This window comes from Aptenodytes patagonicus, chromosome 6, assembly GCF_965638725.1.
Source record: "Aptenodytes patagonicus chromosome 6, bAptPat1.pri.cur, whole genome shotgun sequence".
In the NCBI taxonomy this organism is placed as follows: domain Eukaryota; kingdom Metazoa; phylum Chordata; class Aves; order Sphenisciformes; family Spheniscidae; genus Aptenodytes; species Aptenodytes patagonicus.
This window is the reverse complement of record NC_134954.1, coordinates 27,392,718-27,419,109: the sequence shown is the minus strand read 5'-3', so window position 1 is coordinate 27,419,109 and position 26,392 is coordinate 27,392,718. Positions and strand designations below refer to the sequence as shown.

At 38.0% G+C, this 26,392-nt stretch overlaps 1 protein-coding gene across 4 annotated transcripts in view; it reads left to right on the top strand.

Moving 5' to 3' along the window:
- Positions 1-26,138, top strand: part of UGGT1 (UDP-glucose glycoprotein glucosyltransferase 1) — a 49,413-nt gene extending 23,275 nt beyond the window's left edge. For 3 of the 4 annotated variants that reach the window (XM_076341636.1, XM_076341634.1, XM_076341633.1), the window contains 23 exons: positions 19-139; positions 904-1,002; positions 2,387-2,410; positions 2,938-3,032; positions 3,698-3,904; positions 4,552-4,683; positions 5,652-5,782; positions 8,188-8,283; positions 8,627-8,729; positions 9,210-9,289; positions 9,780-9,969; positions 12,326-12,484; positions 14,312-14,397; positions 14,730-14,814; positions 16,030-16,118; positions 16,601-16,705; positions 17,283-17,367; positions 18,687-18,869; positions 20,072-20,232; positions 20,724-20,838; positions 21,496-21,612; positions 21,952-22,111; positions 22,564-26,138. In XM_076341636.1, the coding sequence (XP_076197751.1) occupies positions 19-139; positions 904-1,002; positions 2,387-2,410; positions 2,938-3,032; positions 3,698-3,904; positions 4,552-4,683; positions 5,652-5,782; positions 8,188-8,283; positions 8,627-8,729; positions 9,210-9,289; positions 9,780-9,969; positions 12,326-12,484; positions 14,312-14,397; positions 14,730-14,814; positions 16,030-16,118; positions 16,601-16,705; positions 17,283-17,367; positions 18,687-18,869; positions 20,072-20,232; positions 20,724-20,838; positions 21,496-21,612; positions 21,952-22,111; positions 22,564-22,589 (2,649 nt within the window). In that variant the 3' untranslated portion in view covers positions 22,590-26,138. The remainder of the gene's footprint in view (positions 1-18; positions 140-903; positions 1,003-2,386; positions 2,411-2,937; positions 3,033-3,697; positions 3,905-4,551; positions 4,684-5,651; positions 5,783-8,187; positions 8,284-8,626; positions 8,730-9,209; positions 9,290-9,779; positions 9,970-12,325; positions 12,485-14,311; positions 14,398-14,729; positions 14,815-16,029; positions 16,119-16,600; positions 16,706-17,282; positions 17,368-18,686; positions 18,870-20,071; positions 20,233-20,723; positions 20,839-21,495; positions 21,613-21,951; positions 22,112-22,563) is intronic. The other variant, XM_076341635.1, reaches the window with a different exon arrangement.
- Positions 26,139-26,392: the final 254 nt, after the last annotated feature.

Below are 26,392 nucleotides of genomic sequence, written 5' to 3'. Positions count from 1 at the left end.
CTTTCTTCTTTCCTTCAGGGTGAATTATCTAATGACCAAGATGTGGTTGAGTATATCATGAACCAGCCTAATGTTGTTCCAAGAATTAACTCAAGAATCTTAATGTCTGACAGAGAGTACCTAGATCTGACAGGAATGAGTAAGGGATGCTTTTAATTGCGTTAAACCTGAAGTATCTGAGTCAAAGACTTTTGCTGTCCCAACAGAAAGCTGTAGTGGCAAAGTCTTAACAGCACTCCAAGTGATGTTCTAGCCCTGGTGCTGGGGGAGATGTTATGTACAATAACAACATTAATGTCTGCAGATTTTTCAGAACAGTAATTTGTTTTGATTTTATACAAATCTTTAGGGGAATATGACTCATAAAGTTGAGAAATTAGCAATGCTAGCAAAAGCCAAGAACAGTCATATAATGTATAAAGCAACAGCTTGTTTCTTTGAGCAGAGATTGACAGTCATCTCTGGAATTACTTAAGATTTGCTGTGCCATATATTTTAGAACTCTTCATGGCTAAATGTATTAACTTCCAATGCAGCGACTCTGCTGTAACAACAGTATTGCAAAAACTACCTTTTTTGAGTTGCTTGAAAAGTAGTAACACAATGGATTTTTAAATGTATACTATTTACATAAATTAACTTCAACTAAATGAGACTTGAACAGTTCTTTCAACTGACTTCTGCATATCAAATATGCAATGTAGTTAATTAATGTAACTTATGAGACAACACAAATATATTCCTCAGCTTATTATATGTTAACAGTGGAAATGAGACATAAAAAGCAGTATCATGAGGAGCAAAATGGGATGTGTTCTTAATGTTCTGGTAATAGTAGTGATTTTTCTTTCATTTTACAAGGAATAGTTTGCTTTGGCATCTAATACTTTTTCTCTTCCTCAGATAACTTTTATGTGGATGACTTTGCTAGATTTACCACGTTGGATTCCAAAGATAAGACAGCTGCTGTCGCAAACAGCATGACTTACTTAACAAAGAAAGGTAACATCTGCAGTGGATTATGAACCCAAATCTAATCTTGTGTGTGTTTCAAAGTGTATATACAGTACTCAACACACGCATTGAGCCTTGTTCAGGCCTGTGGGTAATGGCGCAATCTAAGTGTTAAAAAAAAAAAAAAAAGACTTTTTTATAAGGCATGGCATCTACATGGAACAAGAATGTTCCCCTATTTAAACCCAGCCTTCAATGAATAATGAAGTCCCACCCAACCTGCTCTTGCTATATTGCAAATGACCACCAGAAATGCAGCAGTGTAAGCTCTGCAGTGATGCTGACTAGAAAAATACAAAAGGCAATCTAGCTCTCTGTCTCATAATTCAAAATTACTAAAAGTTACATGGATTCAGAAGAAAATTGTTATTGCCCATTATGTAAGACAACACCTAACGTGGTCTGTGCTGTTTTTATTGCTCCAGTGCATGTACTACTTTTTCAATGATAGTATTGTTTTATTAGTTATACATAAAGTCTCCCATTAGTGTTAAAACTCAGCTGTACTTCTCAATGTAAGAAATGCATGCACAGACATAATACAGTGCTTAATCAGGCCTTTCCTATATCCATTTCGGTTAGGAGTCATAAATAAGCTGCTGTCATTTGAACCAATTCCTCTTGTTCCTGTCTGTCATCTTTACTAGACTCTCACAAGTGTCCCCAGTACTATCTCCAGCCACTGCCACCTGCATGCATTGCCTTAAATGTTCCCATTGCTCCTTCTGTCTTGTATTTGCCCTTGGTTCATTTTCAGTCTCTTTAGATCTGAACAAGTTTCTTGTTTTCCCTTTGTTGAGTATTAATTAAACCTACACCTCCGCATGCTCATTTGAAAGTGTGCATTAATTTTCAATCCCACAGCTTGACAGTTTTGGGTCACTGCCCCTTCTATCACTTAAGATATTTAATAACTGGTATCTGATTACAGTAATGCTGTAGCACATTTATTTTCTAAAATAATAGGGACGATATACATATTGCTGGCTCAGCAACAGTACTGAAATAGCACTGTCACGCTAGTTTTTAAAGAGAGAAGATAACAGAAACGGTTAACATCCAAGTCGTAATGGCATGGCAGTTTTTGCAAACGGTCTTCAGAATGATGCCTTCATGGTATGGTATGAAATTGGTAATATGTAGTATAATTAGTGCTCTAGCATGAAAATAAAGCATCAATCTGTTTGAGGGGAAGAAAAGGTCAAAGCTTATTCTAATAAAATTATCACAAACTTGTTGCTTGTTGGACTTGAACTTCAGTTATTCAGTTATGCCCAGTACAGTGCTGCAGCTTCTTGATACACATTGGGATTACTATCAAATTATTAATGTCTCTCTCCTTTCCCCCCTTTCCTTTCTGCTTTTTGACCAGGAATGTCTTCCAAGGAGATCTATGGTAACTCATGCTTTAGTATTTCATATGTTGTTGTTCTGGGAATTTTCTGGTTCCTTTGTAACATTGGCTTTAGAACCAGCAGGAAATGAAGTAAGCTGTTTAAATGCACGTTTGCTTCAGCACTTTTTTTCTCTATACAAAACTGATTTTGTGAACTAACAGCTTCACTTTGAAGAAGTGGTATGTCTGTACCCTAGTTGGAATCTGTAAGTTATTTATAGGTTCTTTTATAATTTCTAAATCAAAAAGGTAGCAAAAAAAAAAAAAAAAAATCCAGCTTAGAAACAGTGATGCATGCTATCCCATGTGGGTTTTATGCATGAGGTAAATGAAACCTAATATAATACCAATACTATTATTTGTGTCTTGCCAGACTTCATAGCTTAGCTTCATCTGTATCTTCCTTATGTAATTTTACTTTTTTTGAAACCTTTGCATGTGCATCATATTTCTCCTCCAAATGAGGAAAAACTGAAGCTTTCCTTCCCTTCACCCTCAAATTTCTCCCACTCTTTTTTTAATTGCAGATGATTCCTTTGTTAGACCTGTTACTTTTTGGATTGTTGGTGATTTTGATAAACCTTCAGGGAGGCAATTGTTGTATGATGCCATTAAACATCAGGTAGGTAATGTTTTCATTTGAACAGATTAGCAGTGCTGATAAAGCAGTAGGTAGAGGCTTGAAGAACACGAGTTGTGCTTCTTCCTGTTGTATGACCTGGGGAGATCGGTTCTCCCTGCAGGGTCTTTAATTTCCAGCCTCATCTTATTTGCAGGAGCTGGAACATTGCTGACCTTCTTGTACTAGGACAGAATCCCCTCTTAGCACTACGCTAATACAATAAAGAAAAGATGTTCTTTTCAGCCCATGGTTCTAAATTGAAGATGTCTGTGTTTCAGTTTGGAGATGAACGTGAGCATTGCTCTCTGCTCTGTCTCATTTGTTCCAGGAAGATAACTGAACCATAAAAATAGATAGCTTACTCCTAAATCACTGTTTTGCCAGACCTCTGAGCAGTGGCCATGGTCCTTTATCTCTTATGTAGCACAGTATTACCTAGAAGATTCCTGTCACAATGGTGGCTATACATAAACTAAATACTTGATGTTAAATGAGTTCATTCATCCTTTTAACCTTGTGCTGTTATTTACCTAATTTGGAATCTGGTTTTCTGGTTAAGAAATACAAAGCTTTTGCTATAGAGTTTATTGTAATAGATGACGACTTCTCATTTAAAACACACCTGAAATCTAAAACTTTCCTTATGCATGTTTCATTGAACACAGAAATCCAGCAATAATGTTCGAATTAGCATGATTAATAATCCTAGTGAAGATCCAAATAGCCAGAATACACTTGTCGCTAAAGCCATATGGGCGGCTCTACAGACACAAACGTCAAATAATGCCAAGAACTTCATCACCAAAATGGCAAAAGAAGAAATTGCGAAGGCATTAGAGGCAGGAGCCGACATTTTAGAATTTGCTGTTGGGGTAAGCATGTTTGTTGGTATTTACAAAGGTAGGGTACTTCACTTGTTCTTCTAATGAATTTTTTAGCGTAGTATGTTCGTATGCAAAAGATGCAGTAACAACGGAGAGTAACACTCTTGGTTTTGGTGTTGGTTTTGTTTTTTGCTCTGAAAGCTAAACTTACCTAAATATAACAGTGCATCTAAAAACAAAGTAAATCCTCATACACATCAAAGCTACATAACTTTGAAAAGTCAAAAGGAATGGAGATTCAGGGATCTATTTAAGTGAGTCAGTTCTTTCTTGGGGGGTTAAGGAAGAACTATAATCTCTTTAAAAAGCTGAGGGAAAAAAAATTACAATTACATTTCTCAAAGTAGGTTTAAAAAAAAGTTAGGCAAGAATCACTTAAGAACAGAAGAATGGAACAACTGGTCTAAGTAACAACAATTACTAGGGCTGTGGCCCTTCACATCATAAGTTGTGATAATGTTTGAAGGTGACAGGCAAGAACTAGGCTTAAGACCACAAAGAAAAGGGACCTGGGGATAAATTTTAGCAAGATATAAAGATGTTCTTGAATGGAAACAGAAAAGGTGCATTTAAAAAAAAGTGTGCAGAGGTGTACTTTTCTTCCCATTTCAACGTCAAGTATTCTTTTCTTTCAGGGTATGGATATCAATATTTTCAAAGAAGCCTTTGAATCTCCCAAGGTGGATTTTATTCTGTCCCATGCTATATACTGCAGAGACGTTTTAAAGCTGAAGAAGGGGCAGAGGGCTGTGATCAGCAATGGAAGGGTGAGATCAATGAGCTGACAGTAAAGAGAGATACGACACGTGGGAAGGAAGCAGACCTTGAGCAGCAGAGTCTAGGGATCAGACACAGAGTCTCAGCCTTCTTTAGGTCTCAGCAGTCTTTAGGACTGCTTCCAGTTTGGTTTATTCAGACCTGCCGTGACCTTTTCTTTGTACTGTGTGCAGTTAGTGGTTGGTGTTTTGTACAAATTCAGATCTCTCAGTAACAGAGTTGCTTTCATGTTGGCAGTGAATTGAGTCCAGGGGCAGAAAGGGATGATAAATTTCAATGGTTGTGCTGCTTCAGTTCATTGGGCAAAATGCTGCTGTATCTGGCCCTGGTCAAGGTGCCTTGGTCTCTTCCACCAGCTCTTTTTACAATAGCCGCTTAGATTAGGCAAATTATGTTACAATAGTATTTCACTGCAAATAATGAAACCCAGCTGCATACAGCATTGCGTTTTCTTCTGTCATCTGCTTGCTAGTTAGAAAAAAAAAAAAAAAAGGCAAGTTCCAGTGGCTACTGTATACTTTAATGGGTTAAAAATTTTAAGCGATGAGTTGTGGTATTCTATTTCTCTCATTAGCAAAATAGCAAGAATTGTCTAGGTAGCTTTTAGGCTTCTGAACGCTAGAGGAGTGAGATTCGCTGGAAATTTGTTCGACTACTGGAATTGGACTGGTATTCTATTGCCCCTTCAAGATGTAGCATTGCATGTGTAATTTAATATGTCTGATTTTTGCAAACCAAGCACTCAGTGAAAATTTTAAGCATTTATTTTATGCCTTAGTCTGGGACTCTTGGCTCTAAATAGCTAGAATTCTCTCTTAAACTCTGCTGCCATTGACATTAATATCAGCCTAAACAATTTATACCCACTGAGACTGGGCTGGAGTATTTATTTAAAACATCTTTGAATTTTGCTTCAGCGTAACCTTACCTAATAACGCTGATTCCGCTTTCTTTGTAGATTATTGGACCGTTAGAGGATGGTGAGATGTTCAACCAGGATGATTTCCATCTCCTTGAGAACATCATACTAAAGACATCAGGACAGAAAATCAAATCTCAGATTCAGCAGCTGGGATTTGAAGAAGATCTGTAAGTAAACGTGAAGAGGCTTACAAAAAAGTGGTGGTACTCTTGATAATGTGACTTTCTGCAGCCTCGAGAAAAAGCTTTATCAAGTACACTCTGAATAGGTGCTATAAACAAACATGCATGTGTTCAGATGGTCAAGGCTCAGCTGTTCAGAGGGGCAAGTGAGAAAGGAAAAAGATGTAAAATATCTTTATTGGGTTTGAAGTGCTTTAGTGACTTTTTTTGTAGTTCACAATCTCCTGGAGGTATGGAGCTTTAACTGTATCTCCCAGATTCAGGAGGCAGTTCTGAGGGTACTGGCAACCCCCCTACTATGGTACTGTGCTCAGGGTTCATTGTTCTTGATTTGTGATCTATATCTAGTAGCAACCTGCCATGGCTGGTCCATTACCTCGTAACGGAAGTTGGAGTTGTGTTGGCTGGAGCCTCACTGACAAGCAGCAAGAAACTGGGAAAGTGCCCAAGTCTGTAGGAATTTACTATAGAACTGTTCAAGTGAACATGAAACAGTAAATATATTGATACTCACTGAGATCACAGTCCCTGGATCACAGCAGCATGGGCAGCAACAGCCTGCTGTGTTATCGGAGGAGTTCAGGAAGTGGTTTCTTGGATTGGGGGGGTCAGGGAGCGATACAGGTGGACTGAAAAAATAAAGAATGAGGGTCGTGATGCATTCTACAGGGGGTGGCTAAATTCATTGCTGTGTTGAACTAGACGAAGTTTCATTCAAGGGTTTAGTTGACTGGTTGGTGACAGCTTTACCAACAGAGAAGATGTCTATATGCAGAGAAGTGGTATAAATTGCTGCACATCATTACATTTATTCTTGAAAATGCTTTCTGCACCGGATTACCTTTCTGCTCCTCTAAATGGAAGAGAAACCTAACTTTTCATTAATATTAAGGCCTTCAGATTTCTTGTGGGTTTTTCCCCCAGCTGAATCTTAACTGACAGGCTGTTTTAAACCATTTACCTCCAATATATCAGGGTTTCATAACTCACATGTAGGATTACTACGGTATTGATTTAAAAGCAGAAAGAAGGGAAGAAAATAAGACACTGGAGTATGCTTTCTGAATCTGTTTACAGTTCAGCTAAGTGATGCTTGGCCTATCAATATAAAAATTATTTTAGTAATATACTTCACTGTAAGTACTACAGAATCATGCAAACTGCTTTTAACTTTTTAAAGAGAAACAATAGGAAAAGAGGTAGAGATAAGAAAATGAAAATCATAGTTCTAGATAATTATTGCAAAAAGCACAGAGGTGAGCTAATCAAAAGAAAGTCATCTTCAGGTTCAGAAGAACTGAAGTCCATAGGCATGTGTTTGTGTGTTGGAGCTCATAGCTAAGAAGATAGTCAAGCAGCATCATGGAAAAATGTAATGCTAAATATGAGAGAGACTGTTACAGGCTGATCAAGTAAGTTAAGCATGAGGTCTTTTGTGCAGAAATCTTGAGTAATTCTGAATCCTAGGAGGACAGGTTTTAACAGCATTCCAAACACTTTTGCATCCATTGCTGTGTTTGGAATCGAAAAAGAAATAAGGGTGATAGGGTGGAGGAAGAGGGCATAGTTTGAACAGAGGCTAGTTTTGGACAAAGCAGTGTTTTTTTGGTTTCAATGCTGCCAAAGTTTTTTGAAAGCTTTTGAAATTATCCGCTGCATTGGAAAACACTGTAGAACTTGGCAGACTTCACCAGGCTTGTGTTTTTGGTATGAACAATTTAAGCAGCTGTCACTATAAATCTGTGAGACTTACTTAATTCAGGAAAAGCTGACAGACCTTTAAGTTACAGTATTGCTTCTTGGCAAAGCTATGATGTACAAATCAATTTTCACTGATCTTTCAAGAGGTTTTACTTTTTCAAGATTAAATATATTCTTAAAATACTAGACTGGAAATTTATGGGAATAATAAAATGGAAGAAGTTGTCAAAAGTAATCATCTTTCAATGATAGGACCCCTCTCACAAAAATTGCTCCACATACAGGATTGCTTCCTAGTTCTTAGAACTGCAGTGTAAAATGGGAAGACTGCTGTGAAACAAGGGTTTGATCTGAATTGCTTACAGGTCTAAAGGTTGGTGCAGTTCAGGAATGCAGTGCCTGTAGCATGGTTGACCCCTAAAATACCAGCTGTTCTGTATTTTTTTACAGGGTTAAACCCTTTGGTACCCTCAGTAATAAGGCTGCAACCTGTTTAAATTAACGGCAGATTAACCCTTAAATATGTTTAATTCTTCAGAGCTTGTGTAGAGAGGTAGTAAAAGTGTTAGTTTGTGTATCAGAATTGTCTGTCTTCTTTTTTGCTGCTAACTGGCAGAAATGTATAAGTACACGCATTTTCTGAGTATCTGTAAACCTTTTTTTTTTTTCCTTTTCTCTTTATTTTTCAGTGCAAGTGACTTGGTAATGAAAGTGGATGCTCTTCTTTCTGCTCAACCAAAAGGAGAGGCAAGGATTGAATATCATTTTTTTGAAGAACGATACAGGTATAGGATTGCTGGCATTGGCTGAGCAATATGCTTTTCCTTGTCTTTTAATGTTCCTATGGTTTTAAGTTGCATTTAACTTCAAGAAAAAAAAAATTAAAAAATAATCCAAGTAGCAATAGGGAAGTCCCCAATAGTTTTCAGGGCACAGTGAGATTCCAGAAATTAATTCTGTCTACCTATCTCTACACACATATATGTGTATATATGTAATTTTTTTTCTCAATCTAGTTTCAGAAGGCGCATAGCATCTAGGAAGTAATTTGACTTCAGAATGGGATAGTGTTTTTCCTATGTTTATCCATATGTTTGATACTTTAAAATTGTTTTTTCTTCTGTTTAGTGCAGTTAAACTGAGACCAAAAGAGGGGGAGACATACTTTGATGTTGTGGCTATTGTTGATCCTGTGACCAGGGATGCTCAAAGACTTGCTCCGTTACTTTTGGTATGTATACAGTGTTGTAATGCATTTTATGGCAATTTCAAAAAGTTGTCTCAGCTCTGTAATTTTGGAATGTTTGTCTTCCTCCTTGACCGAGTGGTGACCAATGGCCTTCTAACAGTGCATCTGAGTTGCACAATACATTTATTAGTGGAAAAACTAAATACACTATACTACACACTAACAAGATCATGCTTAGGTATCGTCTAGATAGCTTTTAGTTTCACCATTTTAACGGTTTAGTTTGCAATTACGCTGTTCTTGAGGGAGAAGGTCCCTGCATCCCAACAAGAATGCCTGCAATGTGAGGGAGCAGGTAACTGTTCTTCTTAAAACCAATTAAAAGGTGCGTGTGGTAAAGCAAATAATGAGAAGGGAGGACTGTGAATGAGCAGGTAAGCCTTCTTGAGGTCTTGTCTATAAAAACAGTGGTCAGCTTTCCTAGTTAGCATTTTAAGGGATGTCTTTTTCTCATTACTTTAGGTTTTGAACCAATTGATAAATATGAACCTAAGAGTGTTTATGAACTGCCAGTCCAAACTTTCTGACATGCCACTAAAAAGGTAAGCAATACCATGCCAGGGTTAAAAAGAGAGAGAGAAAGAAAAACCTGTTGGAATGTGCAAGCACAGAAACATGGTCAAATGTCCTATAGGAAGTCTCAATAACTGCTTTGAGCTCGTTTATATTATAGCACGATTTCCCACAGAGAATCTGGGAATTTGTGGATAACGTGAGGTAATTCTGCTGGTTTACAAGTTGGGTGTATTTTCATTTATATAAGTTAAATAACTTACTAATCTTAATGGTTGAGTCTTGCACATTCTGGCTGGTCCTTCAGGATGAAAATTCTGACCTGTTCTAAGGTCAGCACAACCTGTGTTGCTTTGGACAAAGCCTCCTGTATCCAAGAGGGAATAAAAATTTTGTATCGGGCTTCTTGGAGACATTGGAGGTCTGGGAAAGCCGATGCTGTCAGCAAGTTCAAGAAGAGTGAAATATTTGCAAAGTTTGGCAGAAACATGTTCTAACATTTTCTTTCTGAAATTCCAGCTTTTATCGCTATGTTTTGGAGCCGGAGATTTCTTTCACAGCAGATAATAACTTTGCTCCAGGACCAATTGCCAAGTTTTTGGATATGCCCCAGTCTCCACTGTTCACTTTGAACCTAAATACTCCTGAGAGCTGGATGGTGGAATCTGTCAGAACCCCATATGACCTTGATAATATTTACTTAGAGGAGGTAAGAGAAATCAACGTGTTCCTCTTACTGCATTTAAATGGTGGTGTTTTTCCAGGGCTTATTTTTGTAATGGGAAAGAACTCTCGAATTTTAAAATGCCAATAAACATAGAACTGTGAATATTAACACCTTTTATGTTTGCAGACCCCTAAACATTTTCTAGGAGGGGTGCAAGTAAACTTAAGCTCACTGACAGTAAGATCGCTGTTCTCAATTACTCATGGATGCCTGAACCACAGGTTGAAAAATACTGTAGGCTTGAAGCAGATCCTACACTCCTGCTTTGAGTGTGTACATATAAGATTTCAGAGTGTCCTGAGCTAAAAACAAAGAAACTCTTTGCTGGTCATTAAATAACTTTTTCAATTTATTTCTTCCAGATTAGAGCTCCCTACAGCTAATGTCACAACTAAAAATAAGATTGTTATTTTTTAAACTCTGTTTAGAAATTTTGAAGTAAGATCTGAGTCCTGTTCCAGTAAGTAAATTCTACTTACTTTCCCTTGCTCTGAGAAGCCACCAAGCCAGTTTTAGCTACCTGTTCCATTTTCACAGCTTTTGTTACCAGCAAACACTCCTGTGGCTAATTATTAACCTCTTGCTGCTAGCAGTTAACTTTAATAGTTTTCAGAAGATCTAGAAATAGTGGGCTAGTAAGTGGTTACAAAATGCATTACACTAACATGTTATGATGGGCACTGAAACTGCATATATTAAAAGTTAGAAAATCCATGTGTGATGCAAAGTAGAAAATACTGGACTTCAGAGTGCAATGTTAAATAATAAAAGTTAAATGAAGTGGTCAAATAGTCTTTTTCCTTGAAATAAGCCATTATGTAGTTGGCCTTGAAGAACTGCAGATATATATTAAAATTAGTAATTTTATACGTATAATCTAGCATATGCAAAAGATGCCAGACTGACAGCTCTGGAGGCTGAAGTCCTCTATTTATCTGCAGAATGGGTATGGCATGGGCAGCGGTGGGACAAGCTTTCCCACCGATCTGCCTCAACCCTGACCTGGAGGAACCACCTCTAGAGGTGAGAGGGAAGTTCAGGCTCCAAAACCAGCCAGCCCTGGGTCTTGTCTGCCAAGACAGGCCACAGCAGCCCCAGCTGTGCGGGTGACTCCTGCAGTACAGAAACCTGTCTGCTGCATGCGTAACAACATTGTCAAACCCTTTACAAATAGGCCTCTTGAAAAGCAACAGTCTGTACAACCTTGTGGTCATTACAAATGTGGGTTACTTTATCACTGAATGTTGCATTATTAGCCTCCTCTCACTTTTGCATCTCTGATATTGTTTGGGAATATGATGCAGTGTAGTGGTAGAGTCTGATATTGCTAATCCTGTACTAGTTATTCAGAAATCTAGGAAATTGGGTGTTTGCTGTTGTTGTGTGGGGTTTTTTGTTGTTTGTTTTGTTTTGTTTGGGGTTTTTTTGCTTTTCATCTCTTAACCTAAGTGCAGAGTCATAAATGAACCACCAAATGGCTGATACTACTACGCGTTTCAAGCCTCCGATTCCCATGCGCCCCCCTAGATTAATTGAAAGGCTGAGAGAGAGGGGGATTAAATGCTTCAGGCATTCGAAGTACCATCCTGAGCCTCCAAATAAATAGCAGCTTTACTTTTGCAGGTGCACAATTTCCAATTCCTAATATGCAGTCTGTTGGTGCTATAGCAGTTAAACTGTCATTTTGGATGTGCGATGAGAGAAGATGCTTTGTGAGATCAGACTAATATTTTGCTTACGTAGTGTCCTCAGGCTACATCTGAATTTAGCCTGGTAGGGACCCAAGGTTTTTTGGGTTTGTGGGTTTTTTGTTTTTTTCTTTTCTTAGCACTTTGTTCGGTGTAGAAAAAAGGAATTGGTCTTTCTGACAGTACCCTAGCACACTGTAAGAGTAATGCAGAGCAAAACAAAATGTTTACTTCGGGTGATAGATATTAGATGAGACTAGCTTTAAACAGGTTTAGAGTCAAAGTTCTGGAGCCCATCATATATCTTTTATGAGATGCCAGACAGATCACTTGACTACATTCTCCAATAAATGTTAAAAAAAATAATTGTGAAATAGAGCAACAGTCCTTCCTTTTCCTTATCCTAGCATCTTAGCAGTTGAGATTCCAATCTTTTTGGTCAGGGACACTCTTAACAATATGTGTGTGAATTTCATCACTCGAAGGAGCTGAGCTCTTTGAGGCTTTCAAGGTATTTGTTTAATAAAATTACTCTGGTAAAATAAAGCGTGTGTCATTTAATTACTATAGCTATTTTAGAGAGTAACTGAATCACTAAAAATTTGCACTTTAGAGCTAGTGCTGAATTCAGCAGTATCTTCTTCTTACAGGTGGATAATGTTGTAGCTGCAGAATATGAATTGGAGTATCTGCTTCTGGAGGGACACTGCTATGATATCACTACTGGACAGCCACCTCGGGGACTCCAGTTTACACTGGGAACTTCAGCCAGTCCTGTCATCGTTGATACCATTGTTATGGCCAACTTGGTAAGCATTCAATTGAAACTGGCGACAAATTACAGGTCCTACAGTCAGCACAACTACTTGCATAAACCACTGAGTATTTTCTAGTATGTGGGTTATGGATATGTGGTGTTACACCCCACAGTTGCTTGCAAATATATCAGGACCACATCATTCCTAAGATTGATGTCTAAAACCTTGCAGTGTACTTATTTCTCTCTTACCTTTTTCAAGATCTACTCCTTTCCCTTCAGCTTGCTGAGAAGGGTCTTCTGGAGTATCTTAAAACGATGTTGATATTCTTAAGCAACCTCTTTCCAGGGAAGGTCAGACAGTTCTGTTTTTTTTCTGGACAGAGTACTCCTTAGACCATCCACTCTAGTACTGTAAGCCTAGGTGGACAGTTGTCTTGTTTTGGGACCCATTTCTTCAGGAGATCTATGGAACAAATGGAGAGAGTCAGCAGGAATAATTGGCATTCTAGAAAACAAAGGAAGTGTGAAAGAATAGGAATTGCTTAATTTAGTTGAGAAAAGGTGACGGAAATCCAAACATGTGATTGTTCCCTGCAGCTGCCTTTATAAGGTAGCTGCATGAGGGATCAGTCTGTTTTCAGTCTTCACACTGGGCAATGAGAGAGGTAATGGACTGAAATTATGGCAAGGGAAGTTAGCCACTGGAATATTTTCTTGATATGTAATGTTAGTGAAAAACTGGAATAAATTGCCTATTGTGGTTTTTGGACTCTTTAAATGTATTAAAGAAAAAGCAAGGAAAAAATGTTCACCGATGATAAATACTTATTTTAAAATTCTTACACTCATTTTCTATTTCTCTGCACCTTTTCTTAGCTAAAGTATATGCTATAATGATGTAATATTTCTTATTGCAGAAAAGATGACCCTTATTTTATGTGTGATCACATTGTGTGTGTATATGTTGGGCAGTAAAGCTTAATGGCTTGGAGGTGTCTTTTTTTCTAATTAGTTAAACCAAAGTGTATGTACCACAGTATACAGTGCTGTATCTGGGAATCCTCTTCCTCAGCTTAGCGTCTATACTGTGAAGGGGTATGAAGAGACCAGGAACATGCCCTGTGCTGCCTTCCCCCCACGCCCTCCCCCCCCCCCCCCCCCCCCCCCAAAGCAGACTGCTTCACATGTGGAATTGCATGCATTTGGGGTCACCGTACAAAACTGGATGGGACACTGAAGCATCACTACAGATGTTTATATCTTCTATAGGTGTAATAATCTAAATCACAGAAGAAAATATTCAGATCCGGAACCTGAAACTTCAACAAGACTTGTATGCAGTATTTGAATTTCACATTGTAATTTTTTTATGTTCTGTAGAAGAGATATCTTGTAACATATAAACTATGTTACTATTTCCTGCTGTAGCTGAAGTACCAGTCTGTAGAGCTGCAAAATTGATTTGAATTTTGTTTTGTAGGCAGACCTTTCATGGACTGCTGTGTAATTACCAACTAGTGTTTTGAAATTCACTCACTCACTTTCACAAAAGACAAAACTTTCGCAGAAAAAACTTTGGGATTGCACTGTTCCCATCAGGACACCCTGAAGACTTTCTGTCATCTAACAAATAATGCTAGACGTTTTCATACTCCTGTCTCTTACGGAAAAAAAAACACCAACGATTTTGAATGGAACTTCTGGGTTTTTTTTTTTCCTGTTCTCTGGGTTTTTTAAGGCCTTATGGTTATGTTAATCAGCTGGCTTACAAATAACTATTTTCAGATATAAAACAGTGGGTCAAAATACATTACTTAAAAACTTGGTTTTCTACATTTGCACTTTCTGGAAACTGACAAATATTCTTGCTTTACAGGGTTACTTCCAGTTAAAAGCCAATCCTGGTGCATGGACTCTCAGACTCAGAAAGGGCAGATCTGAGGATATCTACAGAATCTACAGGTAGGACAGTATAAGAAATACTTTAATTTTTTTCTTGTGAAACTTTTGAAGTAGTTAGGCATTGTAATATGTGAATCTAACAGTTCCCTTGCCAAAGTGTAGTGAACACAAAATTACATTTTGTACTGAACATAAGTTATGTGAGATGAAATAAATTAACTCATTTAAAAAACCCAGTAAGTGTGTGTTCAAATACCTGTACTTGTTACTTCGTTGCACGTCTCAAACCTGTCTTACAGTGATAAGGTTTAATACCATGTAGAAAAATGTGTAGAAGAAATAAAGAACATTTCTGCTATGTAGTAAAGGTCAGTATTTTGCTGTATTTTCAGCCATGACGGCACAGACTCTCCACCTGAAGCTAGCGAAGTTATTGTTGTTCTGAATAACTTCAAGAGCAAAATTATTAAAGTGAAGGTGAGTTTAAAAACTAGAGTTGCTCTTAAAAAAGACTGTTTGACCAATAGTGGGGAAGAAACTTTGATTAAAGCCTGATGATCCCTTCCTACAAGCATACATTGTGGTTAAAGTGGTTAAACATTGGAACAGGCTGCCCAGGGAAGTGGTTGAGTCCCCATCCCTGGAGGTATTTAAAAGACGAGTAGATGAGGCACTTAGGGACATGGTTTAGTGGGCATGGTGGTGTTGGGTCGACGGTTGGACTCGATGATCTTAGAGGTCTTTTCCAACCTCAATGATTCTATGATTCTATGATTTGAGGCAGTCTGCACAAAGTTCACATCACAGTATCTATAATGGAGAGAATTGCCTGTAGACTTGGTTTTGGTTTTTTCACCCAGGCAAGAATGACATGTAACTGCTGTTCCTTTTGTATGCCCATGAGAAACAATTATGCTCACATTTTACTGACTCAGTTGTGCTTATGACTTAAGAAAAAAACAGTCAGTTTTGTATGTCCTATATATGTCTGGTAATAAACATTCAGTGTATCCATTGAGTCAGTATTCTATCTGTTACAGACAAATTTGACTCCTCTGGTAATAAATTTTCTATCAATCTGATACAGAGTAGGTGAGAATACATTAAAAAAAAAGGTAAATTAGTAATCCACTGTCTTTTAGGGTTGCCTATCAGATAATGACATAGCTGAAAAGTTTAAGGAGGACAACTGATAGATAAGTGACGGTTATAACGCATCTGGTTCACACTTCCTCACAGGATTAACTTGTGCTAGAGTTAATTCTGGGACATTTTCCTGATTTGCTGCCTTGTCTATGTATTTGCTTTGAAGTCTCAGTGGCCAATAATACCTCTTAGAAACAGAAAGTGGTGTTGAGGTGTTGTGTTGGGTTTTGTGGGGGGGGTGTTGGTTGGTTTGTTTGAGGGTTTTTCTTTACCAGTCTCCATCATCAAGGATGATCACTAAACACCTCTTAGCAAAGCATTTTAACCATCTAGACTAACATGCCTTTGGTGTCTGAAAACAGCTTTGGAATCTGTTCTGAAAATGTCTGTTCACTACTGACCTGTTTCTCCAGACAGCTTAGGTTACCTATCAGCTCACTGGACATAATTCAAATGGATACAAACAGAGCCAGTGTCAAAATAACACTCCATAGCTGTTTGCCCAATATGTGGTTCCACTCACTAAAGCAGTGTTATGCTTTACAGGTTCAGAAAAAACTAGATATGATGAATGAAGATCTACTAAGTGATGGTACCAGTGAGAATGAATCTGGATTTTGGGAATCTCTCAAATGGTAAAACTAATTCAATAATAACCTGCAAGTCTCTTGAAACTGGAAAACTATTTCATGATACAGTTAGGTCTGTGATATTCCACAGCCATCTATTAAGACTGCTTGAATTTAGGTCTTGCTAACTCCTTATCTTTCATAGGACCCCTCTGTTTCTAGAGAACTGAGCTACTGCTTTGCACCTGCTTACCTTCCCTTACCCCTAGTGCTACTTGGGAGCCTGAAAACATTCCAGGAGCTGCATCTCAGCCAGCAATCTTTCAATTGAATAGATGTTCATATATAAGCTATTGGGTCTTCCATGTCTGTGTCTGCAGCACTCTGCCTTGTGGAGGATACCCTGACTAGTCGGGGGGGATGACACCAAAGCCCACAGTTGTACTCTATTAAACCAACACTGTAGCAATTTATAATCTGTTGCACTCTTTCCTATATAGCTGGGCCTTACTATTTTGTCCTTTATATAAACACATTTGTCCTTTCAGGGGATTCACAGGAGGACAAAAGAATGAAGATGTGAAACAAGATAAAGACGATGTACTAAATATATTCTCTGTGGCTTCAGGACACCTATATGAAAGATTCCTACGGTTAGTTCAGAATTTATAATCTGGGGATCTCAAATGGTAGAGGTGCCCTGCTTTCCACAAGGAAAAAGGTTAGAATTTGCAAGAATATTAAAAAAAAAAAAAAAAAAAAAAAGGGCAACAGCTCAGAAATCCTCTAGATTTTGCATCTACTGTATTATAGGAACTTTTGTCTGCATAACATTCATACGTTCAAAATAGACTTAGTTTAATAGATGGCATGTTGCTGTCCTAGAATTTTCTCACTACAATATAACCAAATACAAACGTAGTCATAGTTGCTTTGGAAAACAATCTGAACTTCTGTTCTCAAAGGACTGTGAAAGCCAACAGGTTGTATATTCTCTGACTAGTTGAAGTACATAGATATTTGGGGGTTTAGTAATTTTGTAGATAAAATTAAACAATTTGCAATAGGCTGAAGCTACCTGCTTTTTCTTCATGCATGAAGATCAGTTACCTGACACATAATTGCAGTTAGTCTAATAATGTAAAACAGCAATTTGTAATCTGTTATGCAGCTGATCTCTAGTGGGTGGCAGTTGTTCCTCTAAATGCTTTATTTTTTTTCTTTTGATAGCATAATGATGTTGTCTGTGCTGAAACATACTAAGACTCCTTTAAAGTTTTGGTTTCTGAAGAACTACTTATCGCCTACGTTCAAGGTTTGTTACTAATTAGAAATTTATTCTATCATGGGGAAAAGTTTAGGGGGAAAAAAAAAGGTTGCAACTTGTGCATCATACTATTGTGTAAACATATGTCCAGTTACTGGTCTGTATACCTTCTATTTTGACAAAGCATCAAGTTGGTATAAGCTGGTGGTTCTGCCTAGAAAGCTTTGAGAAATAACAGACAGGTTGATAGTGGACTCATGCTGAAGGTAAATATTTAAGAGAACAGCACATACTAGGAAAATCATACTTGAAAGAATCTGAACTTTTTTTTTTGTGACTTGCATGATAAAGGTGTAGAATTTAAGATGAAATTCAGGGCTATAAACCTACATCTAATAGATAAGGGTTGAAAGATTATAGGAGAAAAACTACCAGAGAAGCAGTGCCTATGACTAGGTATGGAGAGAGCTTCATAAGAGGAGATGTTAAAACCATGTTTCAGACTGACTAGAGTTCATGAGCAGTGCATGGTAGAGTGACACAGGCCTTAGATGAGTATACCTGGAAATACTTATCAATTGTATGTGATACAACATAAAACAAACAGCAGGATTCAAAACAGAACCCAGAGGTAAATGGATGTCAAAACGCTCAGGAATTTGCAACTTTTAACATTTAATACTAGGAAGTAGCATTTCTTGGAGAATCTTGCCTGTTCAGCATGAACTCAAGGGGAAGTGATTGGCAGTGTCCCTATTGCTGCAAACATGGGCTGTGCTGTGACTCTGCTGTTGTCAGTCACCTCTTGGGGTGGTGCAACAATATGCTTCCCCCCTCCCTTCCTAATGGCTGTATTGTACCAGCATCCCTTGGCTAAACCTGTACTCTCCCAGTGTCAGAGGAAGCCTCACAGATGAAAATGTCAACTGATTTGACAGTGGGCCAAGTTGTTCTAGTAAAAAATAGCTCCCAATTCTTCTCTCGCACTTTATTATTCCCATTTACACTGCTTTGTACAGCCCTAAATAATAATTCTCCCATCTGCGAAATTTTACAATTTGAGTAATGCATTCTTTTAAACTGATCTGTGGATCGCTATAAAATGGCTCATAAGTAATTGTGTGGGGAAAAATGCCAAAATATTTATTTGTCTTATGATAGTTGGCTTTACAATTTGTACTGATTGTTCAGTTCGGGGTTATGTCTTTGAACTAACAACGAAACTGCAGTTATTCTTTGGTATTTCATTTTCTAACGTTCTGTGCTTTATTATAGGACTGAAGTCTCTCTCTTGTAATGCACTTTTCTTTTACCTGCAGAGGTACAAAGAACTGAGATAAGCTACATTTTTCCCCCTCCCTCTGCAGGAGTTCATCCCATACATGGCAGAGAAGTACAACTTCCAGTATGAACTTGTCCAGTATAAATGGCCACGCTGGCTTCATCAGCAAACAGAGAAACAGCGTATTATCTGGGGTTACAAGATCCTCTTTCTAGATGTGCTCTTCCCATTAGCTGTTGATAAGATCCTGTTTGTGGATGCTGATCAGGTAACAGAGGTTGGAATTACTTGATCTTTTCCTTTTTTCTTTTCTCTAAGAATAGTATGTTCTTGAATACAATTTCTGTATTATTGGAAAGGTTGCAAGTCTGAGCCCTTCGCAGGCATGACTGAAGGTTGATTCTGTAACTATAGCATGCTTCAGTGAGTGCTGTTTTTTCTGCCTGTTCCCACAAAGATTGGTTTTGTTGGCCTGTCTTTTACTTTTGTCTGGTTCCTCATTCACTCACTGTGATTCTAGCTAGTTTGCCAAATAGGTTCTTGTCTCACCCTTCCATTTTTCCAGTTCTGTCGGTTCTCCCAGCCTGTAGATCACTTACCACATACGGTGTTTTCCTAAGTCACCAAACACCCTTCCCCTTCCACCCCCCTGCTTTTAACTTGGCCAGATCTGAGTGGCTTTTAGAGGAGCGAGAAGGCAAATCCCTTGTGCATGAAGACATGTCCTGCTGCAAAGCAAACGGTGTCTATAAGGCTTTGTATGTGCTTACTGCCTGAATGGTTTGAAAGTACAGGATACATGTGCAGTGAGAACTGCCAAAAATACTCCTTCAAAACATATATGAAACTGAGAAGTACAGATTATCAACACTTAAGTATAAAATGCCTTAGGTGTTTTGGCATATGTACAGTATGATCCCATGTCAGTTAAAACCATTACAACTTGTGCTGAAGTACCACCTCAGATAAATTTCCAGCTATGCTGTTCTCATTTTAGACAGTTTTTGCTCTGTTTATAGAAGAGATATTAATGCATTTTTTCCCCACCAGAGTGGTATTTTTAGAGTAGTATTACTGCGACATCTGTGTCAAAAAAGACATTTTAAAAGCCTTCATCCCTCAAGGGTTTGCAAACTTTCAAGAGGAAAGGACACAAAGGATCACAGTAGAGTTCATGTATAGTGAGAATTCTTGCTGCTTATTAAGCAACAATTTGGCACTTCAGCTGTCAAACCAACCCCTGTCAGATTATTTTAAGCTCTATTTTAGTTGTTCCAGCTCTAAGGGCAGGGGAAACAAGACCTTTTGTGCTGTTTTTCTGCTACATATACATAATGCAAAAGACTGCAGAGTATAACAGGTAATTCTTCCTTTAACTGTTTGCTCAGTTTGAATTAAATCCTGACCACCATTTCAGAATAACTCGTGGCAGGCTTCTACAAATAAAAATAAAATGTCCTTTCCCTTCAGATTGTGCGCACAGATCTAAAGGAATTAAGAGATTTCAATCTAGATGGTGCTCCTTATGGATATACTCCGTTCTGTGACAGTCGAAGAGAAATGGATGGCTACAGGTTCTGGAAATCGGGATACTGGGCAAGTCATTTGGCTGGAAGAAAATACCACATCAGGTACTGAAGAATTCAGTTTTTTCAAAATAGAGGGGAGAGCTTTTGCTACTACTTAGAACTAGCAGAAAACTAGCTGAGGTATACGATGCTGCAGTGAACCACTTTTTGCTTACTGTTGCCTCTTTAAGGTTCCTATGGTCCATTTGAAGCACTAGGGACACTGAAGTTACTTTCAGTATGCTACAACTTTTACAGATGAAGAACTGAAGTGTTAAAAGAACTGAAGTGTTAACTAACCAGACATCTTCATTTGTTAATAACAAATGTTGGAAGAAGGGACTGCATGACAGCAAAGCTAAGATAGATTTGTTGAAAAATTTTTTTCATACGTGCCATGACCTTGTTAGAACTGCTTTCCTGCCTTGTATTAGATAATTTGATGTACTGCCACCAAGAGATTGTTTTAGCATATTATGTCTCGGGGTCTACTGGGGCTGCAGTAAGTTACCCATCAGTCAAATGTCATTACTAATTGCGTCATCTCCATGTAGTGCTCTGTATGTTGTGGACCTGAAGAAGTTCAGAAAGATAGCAGCTGGAGACCGACTCAGAGGACAATATCAGGGTCTTAGTCAGGATCCTAACAGTCTGTCCAACCTTGATCAGGTGTGTTTTTGTGTTTGGTTTGTTTTCTTTTACTGGGGTATGATGGCAGGTTGGGACCTCTCCTTTCCTGGCCAAACTTCAATCACAGCCAGATGCCAGTGGCAGTCCTGTTATGCCCTGCCTTCAAATGAGGCAGGTATTGATAGCATCAAATATAACTGGTGGGTGGAAACAACACGTTCCCCTTAAATGTCTTAAGACTATCAAATTTTCCAATATACTCCAAGACACATATATAACACAACTGGGTACTTTTTTCTTGAGCTATCCAGCTCTCGGTGCTTTACTGTGCACTGACTTAACATAAAAATAAGGCTTGTACTGTGGCAGATGGAAAAAATAACACAATGGTTTTAATCGGAATAGTCTTCCAAACTGGTCCAGTACAGGTTTGATACTGGATTCATATTACTGCCTTAATACTGTTTGCTAAATAACTAATTTTCAACAAAATAAGATTAACAGTTGTAGTATGCAGGTTTTTTTCCAAAGGGCTTTGTTTGGAATGGAATGAAAAGTTGATTCATCACTTTTTATTTGCACTGGGAAAAACACTCTTTACAAAAGTTAAACTTCTCTATACTCTCTGGTTGGGGGGGTTGTTCCTCCCACCCTGCACCCTGTGAAACTGCTACTAACTCTTGTTCTTCACAACAGGATTTGCCTAACAACATGATCCACCAGGTGCCAATTAAATCACTCCCACAGGAGTGGCTGTGGTGTGAAACATGGTGTGATGATTCCTCAAAGAAGAGAGCAAAAACCATTGATCTGGTAAGTGCAGTATGGCTCCCTCATTCTTATGTCACAATAAAATACAGTGACCAATTTTAGAGGCTCTTCCCTACCTCAGATCTAGGCACCTTATCCTGCATTGTTACTGTTTTCAGCACTTCAGTTTTTTTCCTTTAGCTTCTCTATTTCTCTTACCTGGAGCAGTGGCATTATTATGAATTTGGAAAGAGACTTTACACTGTACTCTAGCTAAAATACAGGCATGTGGTGCTCACCAACAACAGATTAATTCCACCAGGGGGAAGCATACCTCTATTCAGTAAATAAACTTTTTTTTATGCATTAAGTGTCTGAACAGTTCATATGTTTTGTTTGCAGTGTAATAACCCAATGACCAAAGAGCCCAAGTTGCAAGCAGCGATGCGTATAGTTCCAGAATGGCAGGACTATGATCAAGAAATCAAACTGCTCCATAGTCTTTTCTGGAAAGAAAAAGAAACGGGAACACCAGCTAAGATGCCCGGACAGCACACACATGGTAATCTTTCTGACTATTTCCCTGCTTCTGTGACTTTCTTCCCACCTGTTTGGACTGGGGTTAAGTTGCATACTCATTCACTGTAGGCTTGCACCATGCAAAGGCTTGCATGGAGGATGTGTTAAATAATCTGTATATTTTAATGGGACAGAAAGGCCTTGCTGAGTGAGGCTGGTGTAACTTAACCTGATTCTGAAACTTAGAGAACAGAGAGCTATATTGCACGCTTGTTCCAGTTCTGTTAAAGACCCTCACTGTTCCTGCAATTTTATGAGCTCAGCCTTATCTTAACCCTTAATTAAAGTGCCACTATACACAATGGCTGTGACTTGTTCTTCAGTCACTGGTAACCTTGCAAAGAACAAGTCTTTGGGGTTTATACACTAATTTTCAAACCAATCTGCCAGTTGAGGCAGCTGGAAACAGCGTGCTCATTTTTCTCTCTTCTACAGATCCAGCAGCACATGTGGAATTATGATCCATGGAGAAAAATTCAAGTTAGACTGTTTCATAGACAATTTTTATATTGAAAGCTAGTTTTTTCCGGTATGTCTGCAAAACTGCTGAATAATTGAATGGGATGATGTATGCATTTTTATTACTTGCCTTTGGGTTAGTTTCTGCATATGAAATAGGATCTGGATTGCTGGAATTAGCATTACTGGTTTTTTGCACCTGTGGTGGAGATGAAAGAGCCCATGATGGAATTTAGCATTTCAGAAACAAAACTTCAAAATCCACTGGAAAAGCCACAGCCTGTTCTTTCAGCTGTTGCTACCTCCACCACTGATGAAGATCCTGTTAGCCTCAGATCTAACTTGAGAGCCTGGAAATCACAGACCCATTCAGCCGTTGGCTAGAACATTAAGTCCTAACCTCAACTGATGGAGGTAATTTTTCCAGGTAACGTTAAAAAGCTCAGAATCATGCCTTGAATTTGGGATACTGTTTTATCTGCAGGTTTTCAAACAGTCGGAAATGCTTCTCAGATTTGTTCAGTATGCCCTTGATTTTGTAACAAATCCAGCATTACTTAGATTTTCTATTTCCTGTCTTCATTTATTGCCCAACTTTTGAAGGTTTGGCTTAATGTAAAGCTACCACAATCTATTTAAATGTCCATCTAAATACAAATGCCTAAGCTTACAAAGTGAGCAGAACATTGAGTTTGACAGCTCAGTTCATCCTAGCCCATCTGACTTGAATCAAAGTGCCCTCCTTCCTTCCTGCTCAAAGTTTAAATCAGTCTGCAAAACTGGTAGGGCCTTACTATTGCTGTGGTTCACTGATTCATGAATGTTTTTTGTTAATGAAAAATCTGTGGAAGCTTCAAAGTTTTTCATCATGTAAATTTCGTTAACTTTATTCTTCTTCAGAGATGTTGTCACATCAATAAAAACTTTGGAGTTCTTAGGTCTTAAGCTTTAGTTCACACTCAGTCCTTTGATCATCCTTTTTGCTTGCACATGTTACAGTCCTAATTTGATTTTGGGGTTTCTGAATATTTCACCTGCATTTGTTTTCATTCTGTGCACAGACAAGAAAACATTTTCCTGCAAGGATTAATTACCCTGGGCTAGTTTTATCATTCATATTCATGTCTTAATTTTTAAAGATGATACTGCCATAGTTCTGTTATGAACATACCAATTAAAAAAAAAAAATCCTCAAACCTTGTTTCCCTCATTCTGTACGATTATTGTCCGCTCCCTAGAACATGAGGAGTTGAAGAGTTGAAATGTAAGAACTAAAGTAGTATTTCTAGTAGTAAAATACAGCTCCCTATGCACTGCTTCTTTAGAAAACCAATCTGGGATCATTTCTGCCTCCCATGTTTTTATACAGGTAAATGTTCTGTGCTGTAAGAGCTTCCCACTAAAGATAATCCTGACTTAAGATATTCTTCTAGAATTATTGTATTATACATCCTATAAATGTTTTGGAGGAATCTGAAAGACAGCAGTTGTAGTGTTTAAACTGTTCAATAGGGCAACTGAACAGAAAAGCAGCTCTTCTCCAGCCAGCTCAAGAAAGGGCCCAAATCACTAACCCAAACTCTAAAAAAAAAAAAAAAAAAAAAAAAAAAAAAAAAAAAAAAGTTAAAAGAAATAGCCAGGGTCCCTTAAATGCACATTGCTGGCACTGTTGACAAGGTGAGTAAACTAACCAGTACCACCACACATACTCACCAGAAGTGTATCAAAAGTGGGTAATTCTAGAAAGGTAGTGGAAAGGACAGTTTGTAATCTCCCCCCTCTCCAGAGGGAAAGCTATGCAAACGTGGGGGGCTGGATATCAAACCATGGACTTACTGAGTATGAGTTATCAGCTTAGGTATTTTCCACGTTGTGGGGTTTTAAATTCACATAGTCTCCCTGATGCTCTGTAAATTACAAGTGGCTTATGCTTCCCATCAAAACTGTTCCAGTTAAGGATAAGCAGACTTACACTAGAAGGACTTTTTTTCTAGTGTAAAAAACAATAATGTGCCTGCCAACAAATTACAGTAATTACGTACTATGTTAATTAGCCTATTTTAAACAGCTAATACAACACATGTAAGATCACCCTTTCTGTGTTCAGCTACAAACCACTTCTGCCTCTTTGGAGCACAGGGAATGGCACAGGATCAGGTGGGCTGCAGCTGTACACCACAGTTTCATCCAGGGATGGACAGGGGCAGTAGAGGAGGATCGCTTAGGCTGGATGGTGGGTGGGTCAGAAAAGAATCTGCCCAAGTCCTCAGAACAAGAAAAGTGCAAGTTTTCTGCAAAACAAGACCCTCTCTTACCTAGAACCATATTTGGCTTCTTTTTTTCCACGTATTATTAGAAACCAGAAGATAGAAAATAAAGTAACCTCTTAAATTCAGCACAATATTTACAATGCCTTCTTTGGAGTTGAATAAGGAGAAAATATTTTTGAATTAAATGTCAGTTTTTATTTATGCTCCTCCATTCTAATAGTTAATGTATACACTTAAACACCCACACTGCATGCTTTTTTTTTTAAATTACAAGATCTAGTGAGCTATGGAGAATATTTTTGTTCCTTCTGGTTAACAGAAACTGTGCTCTTCTGTTTAGCTCTTATTAAGAAAAAAAAAAAAAATCTAGCTCACAATTGATATAGAAAGAAACCAGAAACACATGTTGTGACATTTTGTACCTTTTGCAGTACTCTTAAGAGTCCTGTACCTGTTCTCAAGTACCTTATAAAATGCACATGGTACTAATCATTCTGAATGTGAACTATTCCAGTTTTTCCTGTGAAGCCACTAGTTATTTACACACAAGAATAACAATCATAGAGGAGAATAGTCACTTATTTTGGATCTATGCATACACTTGGGCCTTAAAAGAAAAATCTTCTGACAGCTCCATCTAGAAGGAATCTCAGAGTAAGATGATTACTGAAATAGAGCTGCTTCTGATCCATACCACTGATGGCCTGTTCCTGTAAACTAGTAAGACTGATAAGAAGAAATAGAAAATGGGGATTACAGAGGTCACAACATAATTTTGGATCCCTCAGACTGGAAAGGCCACTTCTGTGGCAAAGTGATGACACTGTTCCAAATCTCTGGATACAAGCAGCTTGTCCTCTTGATGAGAAGTTCACACTAAAAAATGCCCAGTACTTTATTTTAAAAGGAAGATTTCACTGCCTTACTAGAAAACAAATAGCAGAAAAATATGTTTTTAAGATTTCTCTTTCATTTAGCTATTGGGGGATGGATTGTAAAGGAAATGAAAGGGGTGGGGCATGTACAAAGCAGTAAATATCCAGTCACAATCTTAGGAAGCAAAACTTTTTTTTTTTTAATATAAACTGTTTTGCATATCCAAATCTTCTGTAATCCGTTCAAGAATATACCATAACTCAGTGTGGCACTGATACCTACTGACCCAAGATATTGGGAGTTATTCTCTACTGAATGTTACCTGAACTGAGATTACAGTGAATTTCCCAGTACAGTGGCAACAGTAAGATCTGTCTAACATAATAAAGCCTTTTCTGTTCTTTACCCATGCCTCCCACGTCCATTACTTTGGGTCTGATGATAACTGATGTTTTAATGGAGTTGCCTAGAGTACATTTTTCACTTATTCTTGTATTCAAGTGTTGGGATACTGTTGAAAAGCTTCTAGAAAAGAGAAGTAAAGAGTTCTTCCTCCAAGCTGGTCTTGTTAATCATGATATTAAAGTAACCCCTAAACTGAGACACTTCTGTTAAATGTAAAGTATTTCAGTCATTTCTTTAAGGTAGATTTGTATCTT